The 25,054-nt window shown below is 34.4% G+C and overlaps 2 protein-coding genes across 2 annotated transcripts; one reads left to right on the top strand and one right to left on the bottom strand.

Moving 5' to 3' along the window:
- Positions 1-6,135: 6,135 nt before the first annotated feature.
- nudt9 (nudix (nucleoside diphosphate linked moiety X)-type motif 9) lies at positions 6,136-18,908 on the top strand. The gene is made up of 8 exons (XM_051105507.1): positions 6,136-6,287; positions 6,532-6,768; positions 11,950-12,039; positions 12,144-12,230; positions 16,339-16,450; positions 16,591-16,737; positions 16,980-17,064; positions 17,168-18,908. The coding sequence occupies exons 1-8, from the start codon at positions 6,196-6,198 to the stop codon at positions 17,311-17,313; spliced, it is 996 nt and encodes a 331-aa protein (XP_050961464.1). The 5' UTR covers positions 6,136-6,195; the 3' UTR covers positions 17,314-18,908.
- Positions 18,909-19,187: 279 nt separating this feature from the next.
- On the bottom strand, positions 19,188-25,035 carry ppp4ca (protein phosphatase 4, catalytic subunit a). Its single transcript, XM_051105508.1, has 10 exons — positions 24,937-25,035; positions 24,535-24,682; positions 23,613-23,906; positions 23,404-23,455; positions 23,246-23,296; positions 21,439-21,540; positions 21,160-21,333; positions 20,035-20,161; positions 19,753-19,942; positions 19,188-19,640 (listed from the first exon to the last, which is right to left on the bottom strand). Exons 3-10 carry the CDS (start codon positions 23,720-23,722, stop codon positions 19,511-19,513), a joined length of 936 nt encoding a protein of 311 aa, XP_050961465.1. The 5' UTR covers positions 23,723-23,906; positions 24,535-24,682; positions 24,937-25,035; the 3' UTR covers positions 19,188-19,510.
- Positions 25,036-25,054: the final 19 nt, after the last annotated feature.

Here is a 25,054-nt window from a genome sequence, read left to right as displayed (position 1 = left end):
ACATTTACCACTGGAATAAGAACGGGCATCATACATATATACAAATATATACACTACCAGTCAAAAGTTTTTGAACAGTAAGATTTTTAATGTTTTTTTTTTTTTTTAAAGAAGTCTCTTCTGCTCACCAAGCCTGTATTTATTTGATCCAAAGTACAGCAAAACATTAAAATGTTGAAATATTTTAATTATTTAAAATAATTGTTTTCTATTTGAATATATTTTAAAATATTATTTATTCCTGTGATTTCAAAGCTGGATTTGTAGCATCATTACTCCAGTCACATGATCCTTCAGAAATCATTCTAATGTTGTGATTTGCTGCTCAAAAAACATTTGTTATTATCATTATTACTATACTGAAAACAGCTGAGTAGATTTTTGATGAATGGCAAGTTTAGAAGAACAGCATTTATCTGAAATAGAAATCTGAAATCTTTTGTAACATTATAAATGCCTTTATCATCACTTTTGATCAACCTCCCCTCCCCCCCAAATACAAATTATACTGACTCCAAGCTTTTGAATGGTGTAAAAAAATGTAGTCTCTTAAACTCTTTTAAATATTGATAATAATAATAATAATAAATGTTTCTTGAACAGCAAATGAGCATATTAGAATGATTTCTGAAGAATCACGTGACACTAAAAACTAGAATAATGATGTTGAAAATGTAGCTTTGATCAAAGAAATAAATTATATATAAAAATATATTAGAATAGAAAACAGTTATTTTAAATAGTAAATCTAGTCCTACTGTCCAAAAATTTTTGACTGGGAGTGTATATAAAAATAAGAGATATACATAATCATATTTAAATGCTTAGGTAAAATGCAAAAACGAGCAGTTTCCGCTTACCAGACCATCCCATAGGCCCCCTCCCCGACGTAATCGAGACCGGTGTATCGGGGGCCAACGTCAAAATTCTGTCCCTTCACCGACTCCAGGCCGGGTTTAGATCCCGCCGCTCCATTAGCTCCCCCAGGTGCGACGGCTCCTCCAGCCTCGGCGACGCTGCTATTCGAAAAATCAAAATATTGAGAAAATTGCTTTTAAAGTTGTCCAAATGAAGTCCTTAGCAATGCATATTACTAATCAAAAATTATATTTTGATATATTTACGGTAGGATATTTACAAAATATCTTCATGGAACATGATCTTTACTTAATATCATAATGATTTGATGATATTTTTGGCTATTGCTACAAATATACCCCAGCGACTTAAGACTGGTTTTGTGGTCCAGAGTCACATATATGATCTACCACCTTTAAATAATAATAATAATATTAATAATAGGATTTATATTATTAGAATTATTATTATTATTTAAAGGTGGTAGCTTTTAGCATTTAACCATTCTTTAAATGCATTTAAATATTATTTAAAATTTAAATTTTAATAATAAGAATGATTTCTGAAGAATCACATGACACTAAAGACTAGAATAATGATGTTGAAAATGTAGCTTTGATCAAAGGAATACATTATATTTAAAAATATATTACAATAGAAAACAGTTATTTTAAATAGTAAATCTAGTCTTACTGTCCAAAAACTTTTGACTGGTAGTGTATATAAAAATAAGAGATACAAAATCAAATATATATTCTTAGGTAAAATGCAAAAACAAGCAGTTTCCGCTTACCAGTCCATCTCACAGGCCCCCTCCCCGTTGTCCTGGAGATTGGTGTTTTGGGGGTCAACGTCCAAATTCTGTTCCTTCACCGACTCCAGGTCAGGTTTAGATCCCGCCGGTCCATTATCTCCCCCGGGTGTGACAGCTCCTTCAGCCTCGGAGGTGCTGCTATTCGAAAAATCAAAATACTGAGAAAATCGCTTTTTAAGTTGTCCAAATGAAGTTCTTAGCAATGCATATTACTAATCAAAAATTATGTTTTGATATATTTACGGTAGGAAATTTACAAAATATCTTCATGGAACATGATCTTTGCTTAATATCATAATGATAAGTGTCAGTGTCATATGGCGATAAGTGTCATAAGTGTCAGTTTTTCAAAATGGAGATTTATATATCAACTGAAAGCTGAATAAATAATCTTTCCATTGATGTAAGGTTTGTTAGGATAGGACAATATTTGTCTGAGATACAACAACTTGAAAATCTGGAATCTGAGGGTCACATATATGATCTACCACCTTTAAATAATAATAATATTAATAATAATAGGATTTATATTATTATAATTATTATTATTATTTAAAGGTGGTAGCTTTTAGTATTTAACCATTCTTTAAACATATTTGAATATTATTTATAATTTGATGCATGTAAACAAACACATGTACAGGGTCCCATAAGGCATTAATTTTGTCCATTATATTGGGTCAACTACATTGTACGATTTCCCTTTTAAGAAATGTACACATCTACTACTAGAGAGATTTACAGCAGAGCAGCGTAGAGTTGCATGAATTACGTCACTGAAAAGGCTGGGCTGATCTCTCACTTCCTGGTTACTACAGCTCTGGGTTTCATATACAACGGCCATCATACATTCTCTTTTGTTACCTAAACATATATACAAATATATACACTACCAGTCAGTTAGATTTTTAATGTTTTTTTTAAAGAAGTCTCTTCTGCTCACCAAGCCTGCATTTACTTGATCCAAAGTACAGCAAAACATTAAAATGTTGAAACATTTTTACTATTTAAAATAACTGTTTTCTATTTGAATATATTTTAAAATGGCATTTATTCCTGTAATTTCAAAGCTGGATTTGTAGCATGATTACTCCAGTCACATGATCCTTCAGAAATTATTCTAATATTTGGATTTGCTGCTCCAAAAACATTTATTATTATGATGATGATGAAAACAGCTGAGTAGATTTTTTGAGGTTTCTTTGATGAATGGAAATTTCAGAACAACAGCATTCATCTAAAATAGAATGCCATCAATAAAATACACCTGTGTTCGTTGTCCCTAACATATGCCTGCCCATACCATAACCCCACCGCCACCATGGGCCACTCGATCCACAACACTGACATCAGCAAACCGCTCACCCACACAACGCCATACACGCTGTCTGCCATCTGCCCTGTACAGTGAAACCCAGAATTCATCCATGAAGAGAAAGCCTCCCCAAAGTGCTAGACGCTATGAGCATTTAAGTCGGTCATGACGACAAACTGCAGTCAGGTCAAGACCCCAATGAGGATGACGAGCATGTAGATGAGCTTCCCTGAGACGGTTTCTGACAGTTTGTGCAGAAATACATTGGTTATGCAAAACAATTGTTGCAGCAGCTACAGGCTGGTCTCTGACAATCTTGGAGGTAAAGATTCTGGATGTGGAGGTCCTGGGCTGGTGTGGTTACACATGGTCTGCGGTTGTGAGGCCGGTTGGATGTACTGCCAAATTCTCTGAAATGCCTTTGGAGATGGCTTATGGTAGAGAAATTAACATTCAATTCACAGGCAACAGCTTTGGTGGACATTTCTGCAGTCAGCATGCCAATTGCACACTTCCTCAAAACTTGCAACATCTGTGGCATTGTGCTGTGTGATAAAACTGCACATTTTTGAGTGGCCTTTTATTGTGGCCAGCCTAAGACACACCTGTGCAATAATCACGCTGTCTAATCAGCATCTTGATATGCCACACCTGTGAGGTGGATGGATTATATCAGCAAAGGAGAAGTGCTCACTAACACATATTTAGACAGATTTGTGAACAATATTTGAGAGAAATAGGCCTTTTGTGTACACAGAAAAAGTCGTATATCTTTGAATTCAGTTCATGAAAAATGGGGGCAAAAACAGAAGTGTTGCATTTATAATTTTGGTCAGTGTATATATATGCTTAGGTAAAATGCAAAAACGAGCAGTTTCCGCTTACCAGTCCATCTCACAGGCCCCCTCCCCGTTGTCCTGGAGATTGGTGTTTTGGGGGTCAACGTCCAAATTCTGTTCCTTCACCGACTCCAGGCTGGGCTTAGATCCTGCCGCTCCATTAGCTCCCCCGGGCGCAACGGCTCCTCCAGCCTCAGCGACGCTGCTATTCGAAAAATGAAAATACTGAGAAAATCGATTTTAAATTTAATCAAATGAAGTTCTTAGCAATGCATATTACTAATCAAAAATTATGTTTTTATATATTTACAGTAGGAAATTTACAAAATATCTTAATGGAACATGATATTTACTTAATATGATAATGTTCTGCGGTATAAAAGAAAAATTGATCATTTTGACACATACAATGTATTTTTGGTTATTGCTACAAATATACCCCATGTTATTTATGACTGTTTCATGATCCAGGGTCACATATGTGACCTCGGACCACAAAACCAGTCATAAGTGTCAGTTTTTCGAAATGGAGATTTATACATCAACTGAAAGCTGAATAAATAATCTTTCTCTCACTTCTTGATTACTGCAGCTCTGGGTTTCATATACAATGGGCATCATACATTCTTTTTTTTACCTAAACATAGACACTACCAGTCAAAAGTTTTTGAACAGTAAATTTTTCATGTTTTTTTTTTTTTTTTTAAAGAAGTCTCTTCTGCTCACCAAGCCTGCATTTACTTAATACAAAGTACAGCAAAACATTAAAATGTTGAAATATTTTTACTATTTAAAAAAATTGTTTTCTATTTGAATATATTTTAAAATGTAATTTATTCCTGTGATTTCAAAGCTGGATTTGTAGCATCATTACACCAGTCACATGATCCTTCAGAAATCATTTTAATATTCGGATTTGCTGCTCAAAAACATTTTTTATTTTTATGATGATGATGAAAACAGTAGAGTAGATTTTTTTGAGGTTTCTTTGATGAATGGAAAGTTCAGAAGAACAGCATTTATCTAAAATAAAAAGAACCCCCCCCCCCTTCTTATACTGACTCCAAGCTTTTGAATGGTATAGTGTGTAATGTTACAAAAGCTTAAGAATCCTGAAAAATGTAGTCAACTTCTTTAATACTGATAATAGTAATAAGAAAAAAATGTTTCTTGAACAGCAGATCAGCATATTATAATGATTTCTGAAGAATCACGTGACACTAAAAACTAGAATAATGATGTTGAAAATGTAGCTTTGATCAAAGGAATACATTATATTTAAAAACATATTAGAATAGAAAACAGTTATTTTAAATAGTAAATCTAGTCTTACTGTCCAAAAACTTTTGACTGGTAGTGTATATAAAAATAAGAGATATGCATAATCATATATGCTTAGGTAAAATGCAAAAATGCTATTTAAGACTGTTTTGTGATCATATGTGACCAGTGTTGGGGGTAACATTGTTTCCTTTATTGGTCTCCTTTATTGCTGAAGAGTTGACATTTTTTTTCTTCTTAGGTACAGACATGAATTTAATTTTCTCAAAGCCTGAGGCTTTTGGTGTGAAAAGACTTTTACATTTGTCAAAACAGAACTTTTTAAATTAAAAACAAACAAGCAAGCCCTGCCCAGATTTAAAAAGTAACGCAAAAGTAAAATAACACATTACTTTCCATAAAATGTAACTAAGTAACGTAATTAGTTACTTTTTTAGGGAGTAACTCAATATAATGCATTACTTTTAAAAGTAACTTTCCCAAACACTGTATGTGACCCTGGACCACAAAACCAGTCATATGTGTCTGTTTTTCAAAATGGAGATTTATATATCAACTGAAAGCTGAATAAATAATCTTTCCATTGATGTAAGGTTTGTTAGGATAGGACAATATTTGTCCGAGATACAACAACTTGAAAATCTGGAATCTGAGGGTTTTTTGCTAAAAATATACCCCTGCTACTTATGACTGGTTTTGTGGTCCAGGGTCACATATATGATCTACCACCTTTAAATAATAATAATAATAATATTAATAATAATAGGATTTATATTATTATAATTATTATTATTATTTAAAGGTGGTAGCTTTTAGCATTTAACCATTCTTTAAACGCATTTAAATATTATTTATAATTTGATGCATGTAAACAAACACATGTACAGGATCTTAAAAGGCATTAATTTTGTCCATTATATTGGGTCGACTACATTGTACGATTTCCCTTTTAAGAAATGTACACATCTACTACTAGAGAGATTTACAGCAGAGCAGCGTAGAGTCGCATGAATTGCGTCACCGAAAAGGCTGGGCTGATCTCTCACTTCCTGGTTACTGCAGCTCTGGGTTTCATATACAGATTTGGAATGAAAGCAGTTTCCCGTAACTGGGTTGCATCGGTACATATAGCGCTTAGTCTTATAGGGCTTCCGTACGCTGCTGGCACAAGTGGAGTCTGGTATGTACATGAACGTAATAATTCAAATTAATTTCAATTCTGAAGCTGTTGATGTGACATAAGATTGACAGGTGTAAAATTGACAGCTCGTCCTGTTCTTAATAGTGTACTTTCTGTTGTAGTACTGAGGCTTAAAATGAATGAAAAGCTCCGTTATGGAAATTGTTTTTTAAAGGAGCATCAGTGACTTGTGCTACTGCAACTTAAGGGTTAAACTAATAGTTTGCCTTCAATCAATTTTCAGCAGGAAGAACGCCATTAGTCCCATTATTCCCAGCCTCTGTTCATCAACATCTGTCTGCATGTCTCCTGCCACGCATATTAAGGCTCGTTGTCCAGTATATCCCGGCTCGGACACACGCCGATTCCCTGTCCCAGATGACAAAGTAGACTGGGACACAGACTGGCCCCAATACAGCCCTGTTAACTATACCGCCCCCACTGTGCTGAAAAAGCCTGTTTGGGCTGATCCAGAGATTGGGTGAGTACAACATAAAAGTCATGTAAAAAAAAAAAAAAAACAACCAAAAAAAAAAAAAAAAAAATATATATATATATATATATATATATATATATATATTATTTTCTTTATGTTTCATAAATATTATTTTTATTTCTAAAATAAATTGCAGTCCTAAATATTAGACTGCAAATTTTCTGTTTTAAAGAAAATTCCCTAGGTGGGTGATTCTCACGAAAACGCAGTTTCAAAGATTTCAAACACGAATTTTTAAAAAATGTTTATATAAACAAATTTTCTTTTGAAACATTAAGAGCAAGGTTTCACTTCAAATTTAACACATTTTTTAACATATTTTCCAAAACAAGTTCTTAAAAATCTCATTACCGCAACAGGCTAAAAACGTCAATTCTATTAGGAAAGCCAATACATTTTCACATTTTAAAAAATGGATTATTAACAGTCATGCACAGTTGCTTAAAACTCTGAAATAAAATTTATTTTTGAATTAACATTTTTATTTTATTTTCAATGATTTTTCTCATTACCGCAACACCTTCTGCAATTTGCAAACTAATATATTTATTATTTTATAGAAAACTTAAATATTTTAAAACTGATGTGGCAAACATGAAAGAACATAATGTATAGATTCTGCACATACATGTAAAAGCAAACTAATATTTTTCAATTTATTAAATAAACATTAAATTAACACATGTTGCGGTAATGATACATAGGTTACGGAAATGAGGTTGATTATTTCGGTAATGATAATTTGTATACTAATAATTATATTGTATATTAAGAATGAGGTATAGTTCAAATCGAATATAACATTTAATGTAGAAAATAAATTAGATAATATTGGCACAATCATGGATTCAATTTCAATCAGTTATATTTCACAGTGCTTCAAAAATTCATAACATGCATAGTCTAAAAACACCAGGGGCAGTGGTGTCACAAAAATATTATGATGTTACAAAACATCTTAAGACTAAAAGTACAGTAGCTCTCAACTCCTAACTTTTTTATTTGCCACAGAGTATCTCACAAAGTGTTTTAAAGGGGTCATCGGATGTCCATTTTCCACAAGCTGATATGATTCTTTAGGGTCTTAATGAAAAGTCTATAATATACTTTGGTCAAAATTCTCAGTGGTTGTGTAAAACAACACCCTTTTTACCTTGCCAAAATCAGCTCTGCAAAAATCATCCCATTCTGGTCGAGGCTGCTTTAAATGCAAATGAGCTCTGCCTGCCCCGCCCCTCTTTTCTCTTTGTGGAGTGACGAGCATGTTTACTTTAGCCGCATTTAGCCGCTAAACTTGCTAACTAACACATTATTAGTAAAGAAGATCACACAGATTCATAAAAAAACCCTTATACTCACTTCTGCTATAAGTAAAGCTCGATCATGAATGATTCGCGTGAGCATAGACGGATATATGTAGATCGGGAGGTGCATTCCCTTCACAAACAAACATAATGTACTGCATCTTCAGCGGCTCAGATGTCGGGAGTAAATGACGACCACTATATTCATTATTACATCCAGCAACACAACACCTCAAACACTCAATCTGAGATATTCTTGTCTAACTTACATCACTGCTCCGGCATTGAAACAAAGAGGTCGGACTGTTACAGCTGATCTGAGGTAAGACGCTCATGTCAATCAACTATCGTGGGAGCAGCCTCTGTGGGTGTGACGCCACAACGACAGGCATCTGAGAACGGCTCGATTTGAAAAAGGGGATATTATTTTTACAGATTAATTAAAAACCACTGCATGGATTTTTATCATTATAGGGTAGATTTGTACGTACACTGACAACACACATTAATGTTCAAACAACATGTAAATATGAACTTAGCATCCGATGACCCCTTTAACACTAAAAGCATCTCCAAAATGGGAAAAGTTAGTAGTAGTCAAGAGGACTCCTAAGTCACTAAGACCAAATCACAAACAATAAAAATGGTTTTGCCAGTAATCCGCCTTTGTTTCAAAAATCTTATTTGAATATAGCAACATTTTTATTTTAAATATTTATTTGATTATGGCAACATGATAGCTAATTCTATAATATTTCTATTATAAAATGACTGACAGAGACCCATCCTGCAATTACAATAAGGTCAACCCCGTCCTTTCTCATAGCTTAAGATTTCTTCCCATCCCTTAGTAAAATCAGCTAAAGTCAACAGCATTGTGAATATGTTTTAAGAGAAAAAACTCTTAGCTAAAAACTTCTGCCACCGTTTAGGAGAACTCTTAATACAGTAGTAAGATAAAACATTTTGTGAATACGGCCCCTGATTAGTAATGAGAGGTTTTTAATACCTGTTGCCAGCAAAGAAGCAGCTTTAAGGGCATCCTACATAAAAGATTGATGGTTTAATGTTAGAAAATAAAGATATAAATATTAGTATTGTATTTTTAGCTTTATTTTTTATATTTACAACACATGATTAAAAAGTCCTCAGTCTTAAAAGGATGGTTCACACTCAGAAAATGTCTTAAAAGTAATGTTTTTAGCTTTTCTTATTTTATTTAATTTTTTCCATAAAGATGTTCTCCTTCAAAATACCCCTAACCAATCTTTAAAAATTTGTTACCCTGCTGCCTTAAACTTTTAAGTTCAGTCAACTCAAATAAGTTTATTCTACTTGAAATGTTAAGTTGTACTAAGTGATAACTTAGATACTCGAGTTTACTAAACTAAAAAAAAAAAAAATTAAACTTAACAGCTGTTTGTAACCAGGCTGCCTTAAAATTTTAAGTTGAATCAACTCAGAATTCTAAGTTGTCACTTAGTAAAACTAAATATTTCAAGCTGACAAAACTTTTTTGAGTTGACAGAACATAAAATTTTAAGGCAGCCAGGTAACAAATTATTTTAAGTTTCCTTAACAAATTGTTTTTTACAGTGTAGAGTCCACATAAAACGATTAAGGCACAAATAAACAATATCAGTGGAATTAGTTTTAGAATAGGGTTGGGCCGATATACTGCACAGTGACAGTACTTGTCACACATTTTTCCAAAATTAGATGTTTGTCAGTGTTGCTCAGGATTTGCAAATTATTCGCCATTGTCCCATCAGTCATCTCTCCTTACTCTGTTGATGTGGTAAGTGAAAGTTGATGTATTGTAATGTAACAGGCTACCGCTAACCATGTCCCCTTAGTGGCCCCATAGAACATGTTATTATTTTTACCTGCCATTCCAAATACAGATTCAGGCTTTAGACACACCCCTAACAAACTCCACCCCCCGAAATCATCATCCTTTGCAATGTTTCACTATAGGCATCGTCTGATGCCAGTTTGTTAGACCAAGCCTATCACCCCAACCCTGTTTCTGCATGATTTTTTCCAGCTAATGAACAATAAAAGCATTGATAGCCAATCAGAATCCACCTGAATTTAAAGAGCACAAACATTTAAAACCATAACTGCAGCGTGTGTTTAGAATACACATAACATTACCATCTATGTGTTTACACTAATATTGTTATTGCTGTACTTGTGAGGACATTTTGTGTGTCCTCACCATTTAAAAATATTAACAAATATGAACTTTATATTTAAACTTAATGATTTTCACAGGTTTCTGTGAGGGCTAGTTGTCAGGATAGGACATAAAATAAATATCATAAACCTGATGTAAAACAGTGGATGGCTATGAGCGGTCCCACTAATATTCTGAAACAAACCTGTGTATGTCAACTAATTTTACCTTCTTAGTGAGGACTAAATGTCAGCATAATGTGAGTGTATTCACGTTTCAAGTCTCTAACCCTACATTAAGAATATCCAACACTTCCCTTAAACCAGATAGCTAAATAAACATACTGTTTATCAAAATTGTAAAATGGCACAAAGTTTTCTGTGAGGGTTGTGTTTAGGGGTGGGATTAGTGTATAGAAAATACTGTAGCTCAGTATAAAAATCATTACACCTATAGAAAGTCTTCATAAATATAGATGTACCAACGTGTGTCTGAGTGTGCACATTTGTCTAGGCTTTTCAACACTGTAGACAGTTTTTCTGATAATTAATCTTGCTGTAATCTTCAACCCATAACATCTCTCTCCTTCCTAGAGAGTTGGTGGGTTGGTATAAAAGTTTTCTCTGAAATTTGTCACCCTAACCTTTGCCTAAGCTTTTTTTCTCAAAATATCAACAGTTGTAAAATAGTATTTAAATTACTAACTAATTTTCCTTGTAAAAGTAGCCTATATGATTAAATTCTCATTACCGAAATAGAAGTTCTCTCTACCGCAACTTGCCTTAAATTGTTGCGCAATGTGAGAATGGTGTTGCGGAGAATGAGGTGCCCTAGCATGTTTTGCTAACAACAGAGAAGCCATTATGATGTAGCCAAGTTTTCATTCAATTAATTTCTATGTTGAAATGACTATTTGTGCAAGGTAGAGAACAGTATTGTCTTCATTATGATGGGTTTTTTTATTACCAAATTGCATGTTTAATATTTAAAATAGGTAGTGCCGTGGTGTTTTAATAGTTTCGTGAGAATAACCCAGGTGTACCTTAAGGGAATGATAGTGATAATCATTTACCTGAAAATGCTTTGAAATATACACTACCATTCAAAAGTTTGGGGTCAGTACATTTTTATTATTTCTTTTTTTTTTTTTTAAGAAATTAATACTTTTATTCACCAAGGATGTATTAAGTTAATAATTAAAAGTTTATTAAAAGTTAATAATAAATAATTTACATTGTTATAAAATATTTATATTTTGAATAAACACTGTACTTTTTAAACTTGTTATTCATGAAAGAATCCTGAAAAAAAAAATCACAGGTTCCAAAAAATATTTGGCAGCACAACTGCTGATATTATCCAACATTGATCATTCTAATAATAAATCCGCATATTAGAATGATTTCTGAAGGATCATGTGACACTTAAGACTGGAGTAACAGCTGATAAAAATTCAGCTTTTCATCACAGGAATAAATTCTATTTTAAAGTATGTTAAAATAAAAAACATTATTTTATATTGTAAAAACATTTTGCAATATTACTGTTTTTTTTCTATATTTTTAATCAAATAAATGCAGCCTTGATGAGCATAAGAGACTTCTTTAAAGACTATTACAAGTCTTACTGACCCCAAACTTTTGAACGGTAGTGTATATGTATAAAAATCTATGCTTTCTCTAGTGCATTTTCACCACAGTTCAATGCTTTGGATGGATCTGTGGACAGGAAAAGCCACGAGGGCCCGTATCGTATCCAGAACGGCAAACCGCTGTGAGTCAAACATTACAATACCAGATCATCCAAAATATTTTTAAAAAGTACAATTCTTGCTTTCCTTCTTATTAAAGATTTTACTTTCTGTAAATTATCCTTAGAAATCTGCATGGAAGAACTGGGCTAGAGGGCCGAGGATTATTGGGAAGATGGGGTCCAAACCACGCTGCTGATCCGATAGTTACCAGGTACTAAAATGTGTTGTAGTAAATGGAAACCAGCATTTTGCCTGTAATCTCTCTTCCATTTAACCAGTTTATCTATTCCATGCATACAAGGTATTTTCCATGAAATGTGGGAGGGTTCACGTACTTAAAGAGGACATCAGATTAAATAGAACTTTTTTAAATCGATTTTTAGAGTTAAGTTAAGTTTCTGGCGTGTCAGCCAGCCCAGAAAAGCTGAAAAGAAAACATGGAGACTGTTTGTTATGGGTTAAGTCTAAGTCTGAAACTGTGTTATCCAGCAAGCTGTTTTAATTTGCAGCCGGTTTCTACATAGATAGCTAACTATTTAATTAAGACCACCTTCAGGTCATATTCACCTTGTTTTTCACGTTTAAACGCAAAAATTTAATGGGTTTGGCTTTCAGTCTTATCCACGTCCAGCTATTTTTAGCTGTATAAAACAGCTCATTTTTGCTGGTGTGTCTTACCATATACCAGAAATTGTCTTACTATAGGGAGATGAGAGAGTCTGTATTGCTTACTATTGGAGAAAGCGTAATGGCTCATTTGGGTCACGTGTCCCTTAATAACCAATCACATTACAGACTTGATGTCATTGAATTTCAGTCAGAGTTGTGCAACATTCAATCGCTATTTACGGATACCATAGGAATGAATGAGAAGTGCCGTAAGCTGAATCCCATGGAATCAGATCTGTGCCAAATAAAATGAATGCACAATTTTAAGAAACTTATGAAAATATAAATTGAATCTGAAAAAAATGTCTGTGAAACTGGAAAAAAAACAAAAATTGCAGACAAACGCGAGAGAAAAAGAAAGTCATATTGAGGTTTAATTATTAAAGTTAAGCTGTTACGTTTGAAAAATAATACTATCATATTCAGAGGTCAAGAAAGTTTCACTCCAACCAAGCAATTAAGCTCATTTTATTACATTTTCCACACAAAGAATGCTCTTGCTGCCAATTGTTTTTATCGTGCTGATAATTTTATTTTATTTAGAACATTTTCATTTACCATTTAAAATTGGAAATACATTTTTAACACTCCTCAACTCTTTCAAGTGTGACTTTTATCGTTTGAATGAATGTAAATGAAAATATGAATGAATTCAAATAAATTTACATTATTTTTGTCACTATAGCATATACACAAGAATCAAAGTGAAAGTCTTGAATGCAATTATGTTGCGACAGGAAAGACCAGAATCCACAAAACACTTACTGCAAAATATACATGTAAGGCACAGTATTCTCAAGTAATTCTTATGTAATACAGTATTCTCATAATTTACATTACTCTACAGGGATAATCCACCCTAAAAAAATGAAAATTCTCTCATTTATTCACCTTCATGCCATTCCAGATGTATATGACTTTCTTTCTTGACATAAACACAAAGATTTTTAAGAAAGTAATCCAACTCTATGTAATCAATTCACACATAACACAAGTGAATTGTAACCCATGCATGTATGACAGTTGATCGAATGACTTGTTAATAGTCAAAAGTTTAAATTATTAGTGTTTGTCTTATCGGTTGTTTCACTTTAAAAGACAATGATTCAGCCACTAAAGGTCAGTTGGATTACTGTCACAGTCGCTGTGTGTGATTTTTAAAGCATCTTTAGGACTCACAGAGATGGATTATTTGCCTAAAAATCTTAATTTGTGTTTACCTGTCCAGTAAAAAGAAAGTAATATGCATTTGGGATAGACTAATAAGAATAAAGTGCAACCTCTTGTGTACTTGTGAACTGTATTTGTATTAATCAATAGCTCCAAAGAAACTAAAAGATTTGTGTGTAAAGATAAAGATCCCAGTCAAAATAAGATTCTTGTCTGATGGGGGCAATGAATCTCTGGTACTACCACTGCATCCTCTGGGTCAGCTTCAGAATTCTGTTTATGGAAAAGCTGCTCCGCTCCCTGGAAATTGAGAAAGAACATGTTTTATAGTCTAACAATACAAACTGCTTTGAACTCCCATGACACATTTTAAACTTAAAATATTTCAAACAAAAAAAATACACAATATAATTATATATATATATATATATATATATATATATATATATATATACTGTTGTGTAACCATTAGATGACTGTATAGCCCTATATATCCTCCATGATTGTGTATACCCTAGTTGCTGGAAACTGTTTTCAGTTAAAGTTACTGCATGTATTAGGTTTTGGATATATTTTGGCATTATTATTTAGGTAAATTTTGTTTGTTTTCCCCCCGAAATGCTCATCTGAAGTCACCATTTTTGCATTATTATTCTTATTATTATTACAGTCTAATTTGGACACAGAAAAGTGGTAAAAAGGCTTTACATTGCCAAAGTTGATGGCGCAGTGATTGACAGCGACCTTGTAAAACAGCATTGTTTTTTCGTGGTAAAAATAGTTTAATCCAAAAGTATTGTTTAGTGTAAAACATGTTGAAGATTAGCAGATAGGCTTTATGAAATGATAAGCCGTTTCCTCTGAAAAGCTGATTATTCAGCGTAGTACAGCCTCGGACCTCTGGTCTCCTTTCCCTCATACTGCCAGACTGGAAGCGCTAGCTTTAGCCGTTACACTTTTTCGGTTAATGGTTGCAGGCTTGCCTTCTAGTGGCTTTGGTGTATACAGATATATTCGCATAACTTTGGAAGAAAGGAGCAGGGTGAGCAGTAACTCATTATCATTTAAAGAGACATGCACTGAAATGGCTTGCTGTGAACAAGGTAAAAAGTGTGTTTTTTTTACACGACCACTGAGGAATTTTAACCAAAGTATGTTACAGACATTTCATTAAGACGCTAAAGAATCATACCAACTTGTGAAAAATGGGCACATGATGTCCACACTCTTAAAAAATCTAAACTACCTGTGCAGCAATTTGTGTCCATGGCCATGTCCTGTGTCGAATGGACAATGCCGCTGATCCGATGTTGTTGCTGTTACAAGGTACTAAAATGTGTCGTAGTAAATTGAAACCAACCTTTCATCTGCAATCTCTCTTCCGTTTAACCGGTCTAACAGTTCCATGTCAACAAGGTTTTTTCTGTGTAATGTGGGAGGGTTCACATACTTAAAGGAGAAGTCCACTTCCAGAACAACAATTTACAAATAATTTACTCACCCTTTTGTCATCCAAGATGTTCATGTCTTCCTTTCTTCAGTCGTAAAGAAATTATGTTTTTTGAGGACATTTTTGAGTCAGCATTTTTCTCCATATAATGGACTGATATGGTGTGAACTTCCAGAATGTGGCTTCAAACGATCCCAAATGCGGTTGTAAATGATCCCAACCGAGAAAAATAATGCAATTTATATACTTCTTAATGCCAAACGCTCGTCTTGTGACGTCTTGTGCCTGGACAGTTTTTTTTCCGGTTCAAGACAGTTAGGGTATGTCGAAAAACTCCCATCTCATGTTCTCCCTCAACTTCAAAATCGTCCTATATCGCTGTTTTACCTTTTTTGTTAAGGGTGTTTGATCTTCTTTGCATGTTCACTTTGCAAAGACTCGGTTGGTAGTTCTGCAGTGATGAAGGATGATTTTGAAATGATTTTTGAAGTTGAGGAAAATACGATTTTTTCGACATACAATAACTGTCTTGAGTCAGAATACACAGAGTTCAGGTAGAGCAAGGCAAGACGAGTGTTTGAGATTAAAAAGTATTTAAATTGTATTTTTTATAATGTAATTAACCGACCGTTACGCTAGATAAGACCCTTCTTCCTCAGCTGGGATTGTTTACAACCGCATCTGGGATCGTTTGAAGCCACATTTAAACTGCATTTTGGAAGTTCAAAATCGGGGCACCATATCAGTCCATTATATGGAGAAAAATCCTGAAATGTTTTCCTCAAAAAAACATAATTTCTTACGACTGAAGAAAGAAAGACATGAACATCTTGGATAACAAGGGGGTGAGTACATTATCTGTGAATCTTTGTTTTGGAAGTAGACTTCTCCTTTAAAGAGGACATCAGATTAAACTTCACGTTTTTAGCTTTTTTGAGTTTAGTTAAGTTTCTGGCATGTCAGCCAGCCCAGAAAAGCTGAAAAGATGTCCACACTCTTGAAAACTCATTCCTATTGGTCTCTCATACAGGTGGAAAAGGGATTCTACAGGACAGCGTGTCCACCACACTAAATCTCAACTACCTGTGCTGCAATTTGTGTCCATCAAGAGGTTGGACTGTGGCGAATGGGCCATCCCAGGGGTGAGAATGAACCACAGTGCTAGTTTCAAATATTCATAATAGTCATTTCGAGTGAGCAGCATCTGTGGGGTGAGCTTTTTAAAAATTCATTCTGCTAATATGCTAACAGATTGTTATGATATTTGTTGTTGCATGCTCAGGGAATGGTGGACCCTGGAGAGCGCATTTCTCAAACGCTGCAGCGCGAGTTCTCAGAAGAGGCGTTGAACTCTCTGAAAGCATCTCCAAGTGAGAGGGAAGAGATCCAAAAGCGAATCTCTGAGCTTTTCAACTCAGCAGGTCTTCAGGTATGACCATGCATTTTTAAATAATTACAATATTTAACCTTCACGTCATTCCAAATCCGTAAGACCTTCACTCATCTTCAGAACACAAATTAAGATATTTTTGATGAAATCTGAGAGCTTTCTGACCCTGCATAGACAGCAATGCAACTACCACACTGCAAAAAAGGCTTACGGTCCCAGGTAGTGCATTCCAGGCTTTAAGCGTTGCAGCACTCTATAACCCAGCATCTTTTTTCCTGTAGATGTATAAAGGTTATGTAGATGATCCAAGAAACACAGATAATGCTTGGATGGAGACAGTTGCAGTCAATTTCCATGATGAATCAGGTAAACACAGTGTATTGATGAAACACATAATGTGGATGACGTTATTGACTGAGTAAATTATGTTGTTCTATCCCATGCATTTAATTCAATTCTTTCCATCTAGGTAATAGTGTGAGTGAGCTTCCATTGCAAGCAGGTGACGATGCAGGTCAAGTGAGCTGGATTGACATTGACTCCTCCCTGGCTCTTTATGCTAATCACTTGCATTTCCTAGAGACAGTTGCTAAGGAAAGAAAAGCACACTGGTAACAGAAAATAATGTGAAGTGCCTTTCTGCTTTCACATAAATGAAGGAAGTCTTTTTATGTGTCCAATTTGAATGACGCATATAAAGATTTGTAGCTAGCACATAATTCAGATGGAAACTAGGAAAATCAATTCTGGTGCTTGCACATATTAATATGAAGTGTGTACCGTTTGCCAAAGCACTGCCAACAACTGCATTCCAATAAACTAAAAGTTAACCTCAATTATTACACTTTGTAAAAATCCAGTAAAGCATGGTTACTCAAAATGGAGGCATACGGATTATTTAAACTTTTCGAAATGAACACTAATGCTTGATTAAGAATTTGGTTAACTTGTGTATGAATCTTACTGTAATAACCAAAAGAAGAAAAAAACATCTTATACACCTATTCTCTGTGTGTGTTTTACCTTTTAGTCTGTTGTGCTATTTTTATTTATATAAAAAAAAATGAAAATTATTTGGGGGGGAAAGTACTTGATACTTTGATACCATTGTGGTTTGATGTCTTTTATTTTGACATACTCAAAAGCAACTAGAGCAAAAATATAAAAAAAAATGTCAGTATGTTTAGTAGGGTGGGAATCTTCAGGCACTTTACGATCCGATCCGATTCAGAGAGTCACGATCTGATTCCAAAACAATTCTTGATCTATGTTTTCCCCCAATTAATTCTTCTGCTGTGCAAATACATCTTTACAACCTTACATTTTAACCAAAATTGCCATTTCTTTGCTCTTTGTTTATAGTTGGAATCTCTGTATGTCAGTACTGCCATCTTAAAAGTAGGGGTGTGAATCTTCACTGGTTTCATGATTCAGTTTAATTACAATTTTCATAATCAACTCAATATCACTATGCGTCACATGGCTACATTTTCATATAAATTTTATATCAAATTTATTTTGTGCAAAACTTACTTTTTATTATAAAATAAGCAGGCTACTTTTTAAAACAGTCACTTATTTAAAATAAGTGTTCTTTAAGTATCCAAAAAATGTATAGACAATAGTAAATAATGTTTTTTCTTTTTTCCTCAGCATTATTGCCGTTCGATTACTGATGAGATCATAGACAGTCGCAGCTTTAACAGACTGTATTCACACTAATGCACAGATCTATACGTGCCATCAGAGTCGTTGAAGAGAGAAATGCGATCCATCGGAAAATCGATTTTTTTTCTCCCACCCCTAATGTTTAGTATGCTTGGTCTGAACATCATGGACACTGTGAATTTTCTGAAAGCCTGTTTCTTTTAAACTCAATGAAATCTCGAGGTTCCGTTAATAAATTCTTAATTAAAAAATGGAAATTATAGTGAAACACTTGAATCAAATAAGTACTTGCATTGGTGTTGCTACAGATTTGATCATGTCACCATTAAAGCTAAAGGGTGACACACAGGGAAAAAAATTTCTTGTTGATTTCAACCTTGCAAAAATTGCCAAGTATGTGCTCTCACATTCGGGGACAGAGCTGTTGATGAGATAGAAAGTTCTGTCTCCAAGATTTTCATCATGTCTTCAGTTTTGGTGACAAAAATGGTTCTTCTATGGCATCCATGTGAAGAACCTTTTAAAGCACCTTTATTTTTAAGAGTGTAGGGTTGGTCAAAAAACTCCCATCTCATTTTCTCCTCCAACTTCAAAATGATCCTACATCACTTTGAAGTAGCCTACAGGCCCAGTGTTTACAAAGTGAATGTGCAAGGAAGGTCAAACACCCTGTACAAAAAACATCTCATTTCTCACATCAGTCTATGATTCAAGATCTCCTATTCATTTTGATCAGTGCTAAATAATTACAAATATGGAGCACCAGCTATATAAATACAAGCAGCTGCATATTAAAATTAACCACATGTTAATGGATATGCTCATTTTTGTAGATTTATATATGCAAATATATAAACCCACTCATTTTATTCTTTCTGTTGGAAAAAATATCTGAAAATACAAAACTACCACATAATTAGGGACATTCAAAACAAGTTCAAATACATTTGCAATGAGGAAGGAATGTGAAGGCTAATGAGAAACAGGCAGTAAATGCTGTAACTGGTTCATTCACAGAGGTACTGAATGTTGTGCCGATAAAAGTTGGCCTGCACAAAAAAACAAAAACAAAAACAAAAAAAAAAAAAAAATCAGTTTATACAGGTTGTTTCTGATGCTTCCAATTTTATCCTGGACTGGAAAGTCAAAGAAAATAGTCAGCCACAGGTTTCTTAGAGGGGATGCCTCTGGTTTCCTGAGGTGCAGCTTCAAATATGATAAACTCCTTCTGGAGATGCTCATCAAGCTCCAAAATGGCTGCCACATTACCACACCTAAGAAAACATACAAAAGAGTTAAGTGATGCAAACCAGTGTATTCACATCTAAATAGTCACGGTTACACACAAGAGTCACTGGACCACTATAAGACAGAAAAGAAACACACCTATAACAGTAGTTTGGAGCAGACCACACTGTTAACACAGTCTCATTAAAATGCCACTTGTAGCCCTCCATCACCAGCTGATGTGCTCTGCAGATCATGCTGATATCATTGGCAGCGTTAAACTGCGCAACCACATCACTACCAAACAGATATCCAGCTCCTCTGGGACTCACACCCCACCCTGTGGTGTCTAGAGACCAGAAAAGAGAGAAACAACCTTAGCTATTAACAACATATTAAAGGCCTTTCCTTTATGTGATTTATTACATTAGTCTCTCTCACCTTCTGGGTCAGACCACAGTAGGTCACACATGGGTCCATCATGAGGAACTTCCTGTTTTCGGTCAATAGTCCTGATCTGATCCAAAGTTTGAATAGATGGAGAAAGGCCACCATGCACACAAAATATCTGTGGAGCAAACACAGCGTACATATGTATGATACTTTTATTCAGGTGCGTTAAATGTATTAAAAGTGACAATAAGAGTTTTACATTCATACATAAGAGCTGTATTTCAAATAAATGTTGTTCCTTTGAACTTTCTATTCACAGAATAGAAAAAAATGTATCATAGTTTCCACAAAAAATATTAAGCAGCTGCTATTAAAAGTTATTAATATTAAAGTGATAGTTCACCCCAAAATAAAAATTGTCATGAATTACTCACCCTAATATTGTTTCTAAACCCATAAGAATTTTGTTCATCTTCAGAACACAAATTAAGATATTTTTGATAAAGGTTTCAGACCCTGCATAGACAGCAACACAACTGACACGTTCAAGACCCAGAAAGGTAGTATGGGCATTGTTAAACCTTAAATTTATAAAGCTATGAGAATACTTTTTTGTGCACAAAGAAAACAAAAATAACGTCTTTATTCAACAATTTCTTCTCTCTTCGCTTTGTTTGCAAGGAGAGAAACACACACGGATGTATCGTAGTACTCTCATGAACGCATGTTCACAGAAGAAAAGAAATTGTTGAATCAAGTCGTTACTTTAGTTTTCTTTGTGCACAAAATGCATTCTCATAGCTTCATAAAATTAAGGTTGAACCTCTGATGTCAAATGGACTATTTTAATGATGTCCTTACTACCTTTCTGTGCCTTGAACATGGTAGTTGTGTTGCTGTCTGTGCAAGGTCAGAAAGCTTTCGGATTTCATCAAAAACATCTTAATTTGTGTTCTGAAGACAAATGAAGATCTTACAGGTTTGGAACAATATGAGGGTGAACAATTAATGACAGAATTTTCATTTTTGGTTGAACTAACCCTTTAAGCAGAATGATTTCAAAAGGATCATGTGATCCTTTTGAGTAATGATTGCTAAATAAGAAGTAATTACATTAATAAATATATATAAAAAACAGAAAGTGGAAAGATATAGAATTATAAGTGGACCTACCTTGCCATCAACAATAGCTGAGAGGGACAGGTAGTCAAAGATCTCTGTGCAGTACCTCCAGACTGTAACAGAGCCATATTTTCTAAGACACTCGTCGTAAAAGCCATACACTTGCGTGATCTGCCTTGACTCGTGATTCCCTCTGATCAGCGTTATTCGGTCAGGGTATCGCACCTGAAAACATAAATAAAAAGGACTGTGAATAAGGGCAGAGTGTAGAATGGCTTTAACACACACATTACAAAGCAAACAAGATTAACTTTAGGACAGATACTGCACCTTTAATGCTAGCAGCAACAGAAAAGTCTCCACACTGTAGAACCCTCTGTCCACAAAGTCTCCCATGAAGAGGTAGTTTGTCTCTGGAACTTCACCCCCCACCTGAAGACCCAGAGGACAATGATTAAAGTCAAATGACATAACAGTGCATTTTTTTTTTTTTTTTGTTTTGTTTTTTTAGAAACTTGATCTGCCAGTCCAAACAAGTTTGAAAAGTAAAAGTACTGTGAATTTAACAAATGGTGTACTGCATTCTCAGAGTGTTTTCACAATCAACCATATTGGCGGCACTAAACGTAAACAATTCCACTGAACCGAATGAAATTTGCATATTTGGTTATTGCTCCTTAAAATTGTCAATGATTGTCATGTTTTGGGCTGTACTAATCAGTTGGACCAGGAAAAACATTTGGAGTACTATAGACTGCCAACAGTTGTAACAAATCAAGGAGAAGAGTGCAAAAATAAAAAAAACTGTCCGAGGAACAAAAAGTGTTTGTGGTTGGCCAAACTGAACCAGAATTTCCAGGGCAAGAATTTTGACAACTTTGTGTTTGTTCTCATATTTACAGTCAGGTATGCAGTGTTCCCACACCTTGGTTAACTTCAAATTCAAGGACCTTTTAAGGACTTTCCAGGTATAATACCCTTAAATTCAAGGACAATGTGGGGACACATTTCAAGTGAGAGCAAGGTTACATTGTGTTTCCTTGTAAGATACATTATTACAGTTTTCATCTGTCAAACACAAAAAGCTTTTCTTTGACAGAGATCTGATATTCTGTTTGTCCTATTTCTGTTTCGCATAAAGCTGAAGAATATTTGGCTCTGCACCTGGCCAGGTGATGGTCCTTTGGATCTCTCGCAAGCCATTCTTTATAATCTTAATTATTATAATTAAAAAGCCCCCAAAGACCACATCGCATATCAAAACTCAATATTTTATTCCCATACCTAAAACGTATTTTTGACATTGTGCTCATATCTGATCTTGTAAGATGTACTCCCTTTAAAGTGCATGTGATCACAAAATTGAAAGTGAATGAACAGCCGCTCATTCAAAAGAGATTTAAATACTCTGCATTCAATAGCAGCTGCTTAATGTGCGAAAATTATATTTAATATTAGAATGACTGCGTGAGCAGGCGGTAATGGCCTGAAAATCAGTGGGAGCGGGATCAAAAAACAGTCCTGCATAGGGCTCTAATACAAAAAAAAATGCACGCGATGAATGGCGACTGTAGAAGGACATATGAGAGAGGACATATGGTCACCCTAAGTAATACAAATCAATCAAGCTAGTATGCATAGTCCACAAAGTGTTGGCGAAATAACACGAGCGGACCGAAGGGAATAATATGGAATATTTTTCAGAAAACTTCTTGCAAAAAAAAATAAAAATAAAAAATTCAAGCACTTTCAAGGACCTGGATCTATGTATGTTTATTTTCAAAAACTTTTCAGGGCCTTGAAATTATTTTTTTCAGATACACAAACTTTCAAGGATTTCAAGGACCCTGGGGGGTAGGTGAAATATTAGGCTAATATCTTAATTAATTCTGCTCGTATGTATCTTCACCACCTTTTAACTTTAGCTTTTCAAAATATTGCACCCTTTCCTGCTTACTAAGTCCTTCTCTATATGTTTTTTCCCCCTGTGGTTTCAGCATAAATTAGCAGAAAAACATTCAGTAGTACATTAACCGTGCAATCCATGCGGTTGTTTACATCAGAGTATCTCCAATATGGCCGCACATCTGGGTAACTGACCAAACTGTGACAAAAATGCAAACCCTCTATTGCTTACCCTAAACAACTCCTTTAAATCATAAAACTGCCCATGTATATCTCCACAGACCTGCAAAAAAAAAAAAAAAATACATAAATAAAAAAACAATGAGCTAATTTCACAAATGCATAATCCTACAGAAGGTTATAAAGGTGATGTTTACAGAAAATACTCACCGTGACGGGAGAATCTACCCTCTGAACATTACTCTCTTCCACCAGAATCTCCCTATGAAGCAAGACCATGACACTTTCAGCATAAACAAGGTAGCTTTTGTAACATTAAACCAAAACAAGAAACTCTATAAAGATATACAACTCGCAACTAGTTATTTAGATGCACATGGGTTGTACATATTGGAGTAAAACTAGTAAGTAAGCATTACCTCGCTTTGGCACACAGTGCCTTGACTTCATTTTCCTTGATAAGTTCACAGCGTCTGAGTTGCTCGATCTGTCTGTCCAAGTCAATGACGTCGCCCATCATGACACACATGCATACACACTCACAGAAACACTCCTCAATGTGAGGCTGATAAAACCCCTGGCTTTCAAGTCCTCTGTTAGTCTCACAGAGACCACAAACACACTCAGCCTCCAGAGAAATTAAGAGACTATGAGGTTGTGCACATAGTTACACACTGAGATGATCCCAAATGATGCCAAGATGATGAAAATAACTGTAAAAGAGAAACACACACAAAAGAATCAACAGAAACAATCATATGCATGCTTGAAACTCACTTGAGAAAAATCTCCCAGTGAGTCTTTTAGTGTATCAGTGAGTTTAACAACAACAAACTCTTTTATAATAATAATAATAATAATAATAATAATAACAACAACAAAAAATAATACTTTATATAATTATATTGTTTATAACTTATATATTATATCAAATGTTCAAAAACAATGTCTTATTTTTATTATTAAGATTTTATATTAATTCATTTTAAAATAGAATATCGGTGTTATTTTAAATATCATTACTAAAAATACAACAAATAAAATTAAATTTAAATAGCGCTACTAAAATACTACTCTTCACTGTCTTGGACGCTACTTAGCCAATAATTTTGACGAACTCTTTGCATTTTAGTTTTCAATCGAGTGTCTTAATTTTATTCCAAAAATGTTAATTTTTAGTACATTTGCAAAGCCTGCTTTACAAAAATAGTGTAGGGACAAAGCGGTTAGCGTGAATGCTGCTCATGCTGTGCCGTGTTTGTTTGAGTTTTCTGCATTTACGTCTAAACTAAGAATTGCAGTTCACACGCTGAAATGTACGTATAAATGCATATTACATACCTTGGCCTTCGGATTAAAATTGTTTAGGCATCCGTTGTTTCTTTTGTAGATGGTAAGTTGGGAAAGCGGTGTATGCAAGTGTGAGCGTCACGTCAACAAGCCCGCAGCAAGTGTTCAGCTCATCTTTCAAAATAAAGGTGCCGATCCCCTGTTATACATGACCGCATACATTAATTGCGCTTAATAACAACAAACAGTTAATTTATAAAATAAAAAAAGTTGGTAAAAAAAATCTCGATCTGACAGAAACTGTTAAAGTGCCTGTCATGATAAACATTTTTTGAACGCTTAAACCTTAAATGTGTGATGTATGAGGATATTAGGCGTGATATTACTCCTTAGTTAAAGTTAATTACATTTAAGAGGACAATATAACCACGTTAATTAAAATTAAACAAAGACCTGTTTGTCTTTGCGGTGCTTTTCAGGTGACTGTTAATATTTTGAAATCGAATGTCGTTTGAAAAAGCGCGTTTTCCTGTTTCAGAGTGTATGACGACACGGCCTGTGATTGGCCGAA

This window comes from Labeo rohita, chromosome 3 (assembly GCF_022985175.1).
Source record: "Labeo rohita strain BAU-BD-2019 chromosome 3, IGBB_LRoh.1.0, whole genome shotgun sequence".
NCBI classification, from domain to species: Eukaryota; Metazoa; Chordata; class Actinopteri; order Cypriniformes; family Cyprinidae; genus Labeo; species Labeo rohita.
Note: the sequence above shows the minus strand (reverse complement) of the source record. Positions and strands in the feature narration are given on the sequence as shown.